At 40.3% G+C, this 12,329-nt stretch overlaps 1 protein-coding gene across 1 annotated transcript in view; it reads right to left on the bottom strand.

The window, feature by feature from the left end:
- Positions 1-778: 778 nt before the first annotated feature.
- The window catches only part of SYBU (syntabulin), a 65,956-nt gene continuing 54,405 nt past the window's right edge, over positions 779-12,329 (bottom strand). The window contains exons 5-9 of the mRNA XM_058175014.1: positions 3,971-4,197; positions 3,520-3,735; positions 2,904-3,119; positions 2,242-2,509; positions 779-1,957 (exon numbers count right to left, since the gene is read on the bottom strand). Of these exons, the coding sequence (XP_058030997.1) occupies positions 1,490-1,957; positions 2,242-2,509; positions 2,904-3,119; positions 3,520-3,735; positions 3,971-4,197 (1,395 nt within the window). The 3' untranslated portion in view covers positions 779-1,489. The remainder of the gene's footprint in view (positions 1,958-2,241; positions 2,510-2,903; positions 3,120-3,519; positions 3,736-3,970; positions 4,198-12,329) is intronic.

The following is a 12,329-nucleotide window of genomic DNA, read 5'->3' as shown; positions in this document are numbered from 1 at the left end:
CTTGTCTTGCCCTCTGGTGCTTCGGAGAATAATTTGCCCCCCTCTTCTTTGTGGCAGCCCCTCAAATACTGGAATACTGCTATTATTCACCCCTGGTCCTTCTTTTCCTTAGACTAGCCAGACCCAAAACCTGCAGCCGTTCTTCATATGGTTTAGTTTAGTCTCTAGTTCAGGTCATTGATTCCTAAACTAGCTTTCTCCAACCTGATTGCCTTAATGCCCATCCTTGGGTATGCCGTGCCAGACAGATGCAAAAATAGCTAAATGGCTCAAAACTGGTTTATTGAAGTATACAAATATAATACCAGTAGCAATGGGAGAACCAAAATTCAAAAAACTGAAAAAGGTGAATAGGCCTGGGGTATACATTTGTGTTCTTGCAAAACCAAACCACCCCCCACCCAATGGCGGAGCAGGAAATATAACAATGATGATCTAACATTGGGATGCCTTAAGAGCTTCTCACCCTTAAGAGTTGTTCTTACAGTATGGTTGGTGCACATAAAATAAGTGACCATCACATTTTAGAATACTTGATAGAAAATGTAGTTTGAAAAGGCCATTGAAAATGGAAATGAAAATGCAATCATAACCATTATTTTATTTGCCAAAATGTGAACTTTTCTGCTTTTAAAAGCTGGCTGAGGAATTCTGGGAGTTGAAGTCCACAAGTCTTAAAGTTGCCAAGTTTGGAGACCCCTGCTCTAAAAGCTTCTATGTGGATAACAGCATAAAATCTCTTGAATTGTGCCATAAGTAGCTATCACAAACACACCACTTCAGTTTCAGCATGCTTTATTTACAACATGTGATTCAAAGGGTCTTTGCTTTCTTGAAAAGATTATTAAACAAGAGGAAAAATAAGTTATTACATCACACATTTAAAATATTCCTTCATAGATTAACATTACACTTCCAGTAAGACTTCATTTAAGACTTCAGACAAATCTCAGTAAAATATATTCACAGCCATATTCATAAACAAAATAACACAATTCAAGATTCCCACCCATCTACATGAATACACTGGTTTGTGGGGGGAGGGGGGCAGATTTGGTTATGATCCCTGGGTACACAAGATGAATGGAATGCGAGCGTGACTGCATCACAATTGTGCCATTTAGAAGCATAGACAACACATGCTGGGACTATATATGCTGCCTTTGAAAGAATGAACCTGACCCTCACATCAGAACACATTTGGTATCACAATCCATACATCCGACCACAGGATGGAAAGTGCTGATCATGCGCTATAAATGCACTTGTGTATACACTTAATGGAAACATGTCTCCATGCCATCAATAGTTTGCCTTCAATTTCAAACAACGAACATGTTCTCAATTAAATATAGTGCAAATCAAACATTTAGGAGCAAAACAGGCAGATTCACCATGATGCACACCACTTTTTTTTTTTTTTTAAATGGCCTCACTATAATATCCACCAGAATACAATCTCTTGGCACACCATTCAAGACAGTGATATCTAACGTTGAAGAATAACCGGTTCTTGACGAAGAGAATTCAAGGCCAGCAGGCAGCAGCCACGAAACAATGCTCCGAAAGTGAAGATTGGAATTGTTCCTCCCCGCCTAGTACTAAACATCCACATGATTGTTGGCACAATGGGGGCACCAATGGCCAACAGATCTATGAGGAAGTTGCTGCTCCAATACCTTTTGACAATGTTCCCCTCAGACATCTTTGTCACATTCCCAAGGGTTGTGGTGTGATAGTCTATGAAATCCAGTTCCTTCATGACTCGGTTTTCGTAATAGCGAGAATCCATGGCCCTGGGCATGGGTTTCAATGGAGATAAGAGAATAGCAGAATTTGGATCTGTGGGTGTCAAATCCACAAGCAAGTCTGAGATATTTTCAGGACGAGATACACTGGATTCCACCAAAACGGGAGATGGGTTGATTGGACAAACATCTTGTGCCTTGAATATGTTCTCAATTAAATATAGTGCAAATCAAACATTTAGGAGCAAAACAGGCAGATTCACCATGATGCACACCACTTTTTTTTTTTTAAATGGCCTCACTATAATATCCACCAGAATACAATTTCTTGGCACACCATTCAAGACAGTGATATCTAACGTTGAAGAATAACCGGTTCTTGACGAAGAGAATTCAAGGCCAGCAGGCAGCAGCCACGAAACAATGCTCCGAAAGTGAAGATTGGAATTGTTCCTCCCCGCCTAGTACTAAACATCCACATGATTGTTGGCACAATGGGGGCACCAATGGCCAACAGATCTATGAGGAAGTTGCTGCTCCAATACCTTTTGACAATGTTCCCCTCAGACATCTTTGTCACATTCCCAAGGGTTGTGGTGTGATAGTCTATGAAATCCAGTTCCTTCATGACTCGGTTTTCGTAATAGCGAGAATCCATGGCCCTGGGCATGGGTTTCAATGGAGATAAGAGAATAGCAGAATTTGGATCTGTGGGTGTCAAATCCACAAGCAAGTCTGAGATATTTTCAGGACGAGATACACTGGATTCCACCAAAACGGGAGATGGGTTGATTGGACAAACATCTTGTGCCTTGAATATGTTCTCAATTAAATATAGTGCAAATCAAACATTTAGGAGCAAAACAGGCAGATTCACCATGATGCACACCACTTTTTTTTTTTAAATGGCCTCACTATAATATCCACCAGAATACAATTTCTTGGCACACCATTCAAGACAGTGATATCTAACGTTGAAGAATAACCGGTTCTTGACGAAGAGAATTCAAGGCCAGCAGGCAGCAGCCACGAAACAATGCTCCGAAGTGAAGATTGGAATTGTTCCTCCGCCTAGTACTAAACATCCACATGATTGTTGGCACAATGGGGGCACCAATGGCCAACAGATCTATGAGGAAGTTGCTGCTCCAATACCTTTTGACAATGTTCCCCTCAGACATCTTTGTCACATTCCCAAGGGTTGTGGTGTGATAGTCTATGAAATCCAGTTCCTTCATGACTCGGTTTTCGTAATAGCGAGAATCCATGGCCCTGGGCATGGGTTTCAATGGAGATAAGAGAATAGCAGAATTTGGATCTGTGGGTGTCAAATCCACAAGCAAGTCTGAGATATTTTCAGGACGAGATACACTGGATTCCACCAAAACGGGAGATGGGTTGATTGGACAAACATCTTGTGCCTTGAATATGTTCTCAATTAAATATAGTGCAAATCAAACATTTAGGAGCAAAACAGGCAGATTCACCATGATGCACACCACTTTTTTTTTTTTTTAAATGGCCTCACTATAATATCCACCAGAATACAATTTCTTGGCACACCATTCAAGACAGTGATATCTAACGTTGAAGAATAACCGGTTCTTGACGAAGAGAATTCAAGGCCAGCAGGCAGCAGCCACGAAACAATGCTCCGAAAGTGAAGATTGGAATTGTTCCTCCCCGCCTAGTACTAAACATCCACATGATTGTTGGCACAATGGGGGCACCAATGGCCAACAGATCTATGAGGAAGTTGCTGCTCCAATACCTTTTGACAATGTTCCCCTCAGACATCTTTGTCACATTCCCAAGGGTTGTGGTGTGATAGTCTATGAAATCCAGTTCCTTCATGACTCGGTTTTCGTAATAGCGAGAATCCATGGCCCTGGGCATGGGTTTCAATGGAGATAAGAGAATAGCAGAATTTGGATCTGTGGGTGTCAAATCCACAAGCAAGTCTGAGATATTTTCAGGACGAGATACACTGGATTCCACCAAAACGGGAGATGGGTTCAAAAGGAAAGAAAAATAGTTAATACAGACATTAAGTTAGGAATGTGACCTTTCGAAAGATTCCTTCCTCTCCGGGAGGAGGAAAAAAACCATAGAAGAGCTTGTTCAAATGCTCAAAACAAAGCAACTCAAAGATCAAGAGATTTCATGGGCTTGAAATTATGTGCCCTGGAGAAACTCCAGTGGCAGCTAGAGATGAAAGAGTTTAAAGATTTGGGAAGTGGTAGGACAGCAAGGAGGAGATAAATATTATAGAGGAGTTCACTTGCCTAAAAGTCGGGCTGTTATCATTTCCCTTGTATGAACCGGAATTGCTGCTGCTGGCTGAAGAGGCACCATAATTCTGATGGGGACTGACAGGACTCAATTGATTTTTACACAGCATCGACAAGAAGTCCTTCTCACGGGCTGTGGTTGGAGGGCTGGACCCAGACTTAAAATTATTATTATTATTATTATTATTATTATTATTATTATTATTATTATTATTATTATTATTATTATTATTATTATTATTATTATTATTATTATTATTATTATTATTATTATTATTATTATTATTATTATTATTATTATTATTATTATTATTATTATTATTATTATTATTATTATTATTATTATTATTATTATTATTATTATTATTATTATTATTATTATTATTATTATTATTATTATTATTATTATTATTATTATTATTATTATTATTATTATTATTATTATTATTATTATTATTATTATTATTATTATTATTATTATTATTATTATTATTATTATTATTATTATTATTATTATTATTATTATTATTATTATTATTATTATTATTATTATTATTATTATTATTATTATTATTATTATTATTATTATTATTATTATTATTATTATTATTATTATTATTATTATTATTATTATTATTATTATTATTATTATTATTATTATTATTATTATTATTATTATTATTATTATTATTATTATTATTATTATTATTATTATTATTATTATTATTATTATTATTATTATTATTATTATTATTATTATTATTATTATTATTATTATTATTATTATTATTATTATTATTATTATTATTATTATTATTATTATTATTATTATTATTATTATTATTATTATTATTATTATTATTATTATTATTATTATTATTATTATTATTATTATTATTATTATTATTATTATTATTATTATTATTATTATTATTATTATTATTATTATTATTATTATTATTATTATTATTATTATTATTATTATTATTATTATTATTATTATTATTATTATTATTATTATTATTATTATTATTATTATTATTATTATTATTATTATTATTATTATTATTATTATTATTATTATTATTATTATTATTATTATTATTATTATTATTATTATTATTATTATTATTATTATTATTATTATTATTATTATTATTATTATTATTATTATTATTATTATTATTATTATTATTATTATTATTATTATTATTATTATTATTATTATTATTATTATTATTATTATTATTATTATTATTATTATTATTATTATTATTATTATTATTATTATTATTATTATTATTATTATTATTATTATTATTATTATTATTATTATTATTATTATTATTATTATTATTATTATTATTATTATTATTATTATTATTATTATTATTATTATTATTATTATTATTATTATTATTATTATTATTATTATTATTATTATTATTATTATTATTATTATTATTATTATTATTATTATTATTATTATTATTATTATTATTATTATTATTATTATTATTATTATTATTATTATTATTATTATTATTATTATTATTATTATTATTATTATTATTATTATTATTATTATTATTATTATTATTATTATTATTATTATTATTATTATTATTATTATTATTATTATTATTATTATTATTATTATTATTATTATTATTATTATTATTATTATTATTATTATTATTATTATTATTATTATTATTATTATTATTATTATTATTATTATTATTATTATTATTATTATTATTATTATTATTATTATTATTATTATTATTATTATTATTATTATTATTATTATTATTATTATTATTATTATTATTATTATTATTATTATTATTATTATTATTATTATTATTATTATTATTATTATTATTATTATTATTATTATTATTATTATTATTATTATTATTATTATTATTATTATTATTATTATTATTATTATTATTATTATTATTATTATTATTATTATTATTATTATTATTATTATTATTATTATTATTATTATTATTATTATTATTATTACTATTATTTTTATTATTATTTATTTGATTTTTATACCGCCTTTCTCCCGAAGGACTCAGGCAAAAGTACAGGCAAAAGTAAAAACAGACAATACAATATACAATTTAAAATGCAAATTAAAAAACTTATTATAATTGGCCTAAAACTTTAAAATATATAAAAACTAAAACCCCATTTAAAATTAGTAGAAAATTTAAAATCGATAAAATTTAAGCCAGCCCCGCGAATGAAAAGATATGTCTTCAGTTCGCGAAAGGTCCAAGGTCAGGTATTTGGCGAAACCCGGGGAAGCTCGTTCCAGAGTGGGAGCCCCACAGAGAAGGACCTTCCTGGGGCCGCCAGCCGACATTGCTTGGCGGACGGCACCCTGAGAAGTCCCTCTCTGTGAGAGCGTACGGGTCGGTGGGAGGCATGTGGTAATAGCAGGCGGTCCCGTAAGTACCCAGGCCCTAAGCCATGGAGCGCTTTAAAGGTCATAACCAAAACCTTAAAGTGCACCCGAAAGGCCACAGGTAGCCAGTGCAGTCTGCGCAGGAGCGGTGTTACACGGGAGCTACGCGAAGCTCCCTCTATCACCCGCGCAGCTGCATTCTGGACTAACTGAAGCCTCCGAGTGCACCTCAAGGGGAGCCCCATGTAGAGAGCATTACAATAATCCAAGCGAGAGGTAACGAGCGCATGAGTGACTGTGCACAAGGCATCCCGATCAAGGAAGGGGCGCAACTGCCGAACCAGGCGAACCTGGTGGAAGGCCCTCCTGGAGACGGCCGTCAAATGATCTTCAAACGACAGCCGTTCATCCAGGAGGACACCTAAGTTGCGCACCCTATCCTTTGGGGCCAATAACTCGCCTCCAACAGTCAGCTGCGGCTGCAGCTGACTGAATCGGGATGCCGGCATCCACAGCCACTCCGTCTTGGAGGGATTAAGCTTGAGCCTGTTTCTCCCCATCCAGACCCGTACGGCTTCCAAACACCGGGACAGCACTTCAACAACTTCATTGGGGTGGCCCGGGGTGGAAAAGTACAGCTGGGTGTCATCAGCGTACAGCTGGTATCTCACCCCAAAGCCACTGATGATCTCACCCAACGGCTTCATATAGATGTTGAACAGAAGGCGAGAGGATCGACCCCGCGGCACCCCACAAGTGAGGCACCACACAGTCGACCTCTGCCCCCCTGTCAACACTGTCTGCGACCGGTCGGAGAGATAGGAGGAGAACCACCGATACACGGTGCCTCCCACTCCCAATCCCCCCAACCAGCGCAGCAAGATACCATGGTCGATGGTATCAAAAGCCGCTGAGAGGTCTAATAGGACCAGGGCAGAGGAATAACCCCTGTCCCTGGCCCTCCAGAGATCATCCACCAATGCGACCAAAGCTGTCTCCGTGCTGTATCCGGGTCGGAAGCCGGACTGGAACGGGTCTAGATAGATGGCTTCATCCAGGTATTGGGGTAGCTGTCGCGTCACAGCACTCTGGAGACTGGACGATAATTACCCAAAATGGTTGGGTCCAGGGAGGGCTTCTTGAGGAGTGGTCTCACCACCGCCTCTTTCAAGGCGGCAGGGAAAACCCCTTCCAACAAAGAAGCGTTGATAATCCTCTGGAGCCAGCCTCGTGTCACCTCCTGAGTGGCCAGTACCAGCCAGGAAGGACACGGGTCCAGTAAACATGTAGTGGCGTGAAGCCTCCCCAACAACCTGTCCACGTCCTCGGGAGCCACAGCGTCAAACTCATCCCAAACAGACTCGACAAGACGTGCCTCCTCTCCTCGCTTGATCATCCCAATGTCGGTCCAGACCATCCCGGAGCTGAGCGATTTTATCGTATAGATAACCACTAAACTCCTCGGCACGCCCCTGCAAGGGTCATCCCGCACCTCCTGATGAAGGAGGAGCGGTCACCCAAACAGGGCGGCCGGGCGGTTATCTGCCGACGCAATGAGGGTGGAGGCGAGGAAGCCTCGCCTCCTCATTGCCACTAGGTAGGTCCTAGAATAGGACCCAACTAGTGTCCGATCAGCTTCGAACGACTGGACCTCCAGGTGCTCTCTAGGCGCCTTCTCCGCGCTTTCATCTCCCTCAGCCCCTCGGAGAACCAAGGGGCCGGACGAGATCTGCGCCGGGTCAGAGGCCGCAAAGGCACGACACGGTCCAAGGCCCCAGCTGCGCCTGTTCCCAGGCCACGACTAGTTCCTCAGTCGTGCCGTGGGCCAGATCCTCAGGAATGGCCCAAGCTCCGCCAGGAACCTCTCGGGTCCATCAGGCGCCTGGGACGGAACCAACGATAGGTTCCGCCTCCCGCGATGGTGAGTGGCGGTTCGAAGTCTAGGCGAAGGAGAAATGATCGGACCATGACATCGGTTCTGTTACTAAATCATCTAATTCCAGATCATTTAACCACTGTCCAGAGATATAAATCAGATCCAGCGTGCCTCCCCATGTGCGAGGGCCATCATTTACTCGAATCAGGTCCAAGGCCGTCATGGAAGTTTGAACTCCCGTGCTGCTGCCGATACCAAGCCAGCTGATGCCGGGCTGAAACCCCCCATGCCTATAAGTCTGGGGGTCTCAACCGCCACAGCGGCTAGTACCTCCAACAGCTCAGGCAGGGCTGTGGTCACGCAGCAAGGAGCCAGGTACGCGATCAACAAGCCCAACTGATTCCTATGGCCCCACCTCACATAGAGGGATTCACAGCCGGCAATCTGAGGAACAGTGGCCTCGGCTCTAGATCTTCCTTAATAACAACCGCCACCCCCCCACCCCTACCTTGGGCCCTCGGCTGATGAAATGCTCGGAAACCTGGAGGGCACAGCTCAACAAGGGGGACCCCCCCCTCTGGACCCAACCAGGTCTCCGTAATGCCCATAAGGTCCGCTGACTCCCCCTGAATAAGATCGCAAATCAGGGGAGCTTTATTGACCACGGACCGGGCATTACATAACATCAACCGAAGATCCAAGCTCTGAGGATCATGGCCGCCCGAGGAACGGGTAGGGACTGAGGGGCCGGAGCACGTGATCGCTTTCAGACATCGAGCACGTGCTCCCAACTCTCGATATGCCCCCCCCCCGCCATATCTGCCTCTCCCACTTACCGTACAGATTGAACAACACTCTAGTCCTGGAACAAAACCCTCCCCCCCTGCCTTCAAACCAGATGTGGAAGTGCCACGAACAAGCACAGAGGCTGGATCCCTCCCCGACGGGTTAATCCCCCCACCCGTTGTATCCCTCCCTCCCCTTAAAAGACCCCTTTTTAAAAACCTATTTAAAAATCCCCAAAAATTCTTCTTGGCCGCATGCCACCTCTCTGGGTCCCAAGACCCTTCGTTAAGGTAGGCTCTCGATAGCCTAGAGGGCCATTCCTGCGAGGCGGGGAACCTCGCAGTTGTAATAGGTCGGTGGATGAATATCTCATGAGAATATCAAATTCAAGACAGCAGAAAGTGTACATACCGAGCCGGCATAGATGTTAAGCAAGTTCTAGGCCCACAGACTTGTCCACTTCGTCCCTATCCTCATCACAGACGGAGAAAGGGAGGCTAAGATGCCAAACCCACAATCCATTGAAATCCGGGGAACAAAACCGGCCCAAGTCCAGATGATCCAGGAAACAGCCAAGGGGACCAGAGGTCTGGCCAAATCTAATGGCCTCCCTCCTAAAAGTTGGTACAATAATATCCTCCTCGGTTGCCGACCACTAAGATGACATAATGTCCCTCGAGTCCCGGCTCACTCCGTCCTGGGGAAGGGGCTCGTGCAGTTCGGTGGTCAGATGGAAAGCCACACGTACTAATACCATTGCCGCTAATGTTGTCACTGCCGCCGCCGTTCCTATGGCCGCCATTAATCACGCTGGATCTGTGTTAAGTTCATGATCCAGCCTGCCGCAGATGGAAATCCTGAGCATGCCGCCAATGTGCCGGTGATGAAAAAAGCCTAAGCCGTTGATAGACGTTACGGCGCAGGCTAGGCCTAACCAAGAGTCAGCTGGGGGGGGGGAATGGCCGATCTTCGGGCCCTCAAGAACTCAAGCCCGCACGGCCCACCACACTGCCGCTGACATTGTGCGCGGCCAGGGATCGAATCAGGGCCTGTCCGGGTGGTTACCCCACCCCGAAATGGCCACCGCCATCCGCTGATCCGCTGACTCACCAGTCGGTAGAAATGCGGCCCAAAATCTTGCCGCTGCTGGAAACTGCGGCAGGGGCTAAACATGCCCAAAAGTCAGCTGGGGGGGGGAGAAACGGCCGATCTTCGGGCCCTCCAAAGCTCCGGCCCGAACGGCCCACCACACTGCTGCCAGCGTTCTGCTCACGGCCGGGGATCTCCAAAGCCAGTCCGGGACGGCCACCCCAACCCCAAAATGGCCGCCGCCACCATCCGCTGCTTGCCCAGGACTCCGGCCCCGCTCTCGGCAGCCGAGAGACCACCGAGGCCCAAAGACCTCGCTCTCGACTGCCAGCATGTTGACCAACCTGGGGCCGAAGTCCACGCAGCCCAGCAAGCGGCCCAGCGGCATCACGGCTGGGAACACCGGCCACTGCCTTCACGAGCCTCAGAACGCCACCGCCATTACGCGCATGCGCAGAAGAACTTTTACCTTTTAAAAGCATTTTTAAAAGAAGTGGCAAGCGGGTGACCGGGCGATTGGGCATGGGTGGGGGGTGCAGGGATTTTTGCTACCGGTTCTTCGAACCACCCGCCACCATTGCTACCGGATCGGCCGATCCAGTCCGAACTGGGAGCATTTCACCTCTGGCACAAATTTATGCCAATTAATTATACATCCATAGATTAAGTGGTTTATTGAACCAATCCATGAGACTTTTACAACAAATCAACTTTTCCTTTTTAAAATTTGTAAATGTGGACTCACAGAGCTCCTACCTGGTAGTTGCAAGTACAGAAATTATTAACTGATATAGACTTAAAATGCTATAACAGAAAGACTTCTGAACTGGGAACAAAGCCACCAGAGTTTAAAACTCTGATTGGTGGCAGATGACACCTGGACAACTTTCAGGCTCTGATCTATATGTCACAAACTAAGAATTCATAAAGTATATTTTGGAAAACAGATCACCATCTGAAATGTAGAAATCTTAAGCATGTGTGAAGGGCGTATGTGATAAGAGTTGACTCCATGCCTTCTGAAATTGTCCACCCTGTTGAATTAAAAATGTAGTAAGGAATAGCTAAATGTCTAGAGATTCTCAGGTATCTAGGTCATGGTGGTCCCAAAGGTGCTTTTTCAAGAGGCAACTGGACTTTCCGTTTTTTTCTTTGAAGACGTTTTGCTTGTCATCCAAGAAGTGTCTTCCGCTTTTAAAGATGTGAAATGAAATATCTTCAAAAGAAAAACCAGAAAGTCCAATTGCTTTTTGAAAAAGCACCTTTGGTGGTAAGGAATAGTTTATCTGTGTAGACTCCTGAAGTATTTTAAAATGGCAATCAGGGTGAAACCAGTACAATTCCAGAGTCTGCTGACTGGGACTTTCCAAATTGTGTGAGCATCAATGCAAGATGTTCAACATTTTAGGCAAAAATTTCACATAACCCTGTTGACATCTTGTGAAATGTTAACAGGTTTTTGGGATGCTTTGAAGTGGTTTAGTGGGTCACCGACACACAAAAATAGATTTATTTATGGGGTCCCTAGTGCTCTCCGAACTTGGTTATTTTCTCACTATGTTTCATTATCAAACTAAGTAACACCATCACTTCTCTATTGGCATGGATGATGTTACCTAGTTTGGTAGTGAAACATCTGCAAGAAAACCACCAAATTCAGAGAGCGCCAAGGATCCCACAGTTCAACTCTGAACTACATATACTCTCTTCTGTTGGTAGATATAAGGTATTTATATATTTAATCAAACAATTGCTACCAACCTGCCTTCTATTGAGGACCTGTATACTGCATGAGGCAAAAAGAGGGCTGTGAAAATATTTACAGACCCCTCATATCCTGGACATAAACTGTTTCAACTCCTACCCTCAAAACAACGCTACAAAGCATTGCATACCAGAACAACTAGACACAAGAATAGTTTCTTCCCGAAGACCATCACTCTGCTAAACAAATAATTCCTTCAACACTGTCAAACTATGTACTAAGTCTGCACTACTATTAATCTTCTCATCGTTCCCACCACCCATCTCCTTCCACTTATGATTGTATGACTGTAACTTTATTGCTTGTATCCTTACGATTTATATTGATATGGTTTCCTGATTGCTTA

Source organism: Ahaetulla prasina, chromosome 3, assembly GCF_028640845.1.
Source record: "Ahaetulla prasina isolate Xishuangbanna chromosome 3, ASM2864084v1, whole genome shotgun sequence".
Taxonomy (NCBI): Eukaryota; Metazoa; Chordata; class Lepidosauria; order Squamata; family Colubridae; genus Ahaetulla; species Ahaetulla prasina.
This window is presented reverse-complemented; position numbering and strand designations above follow the sequence as displayed.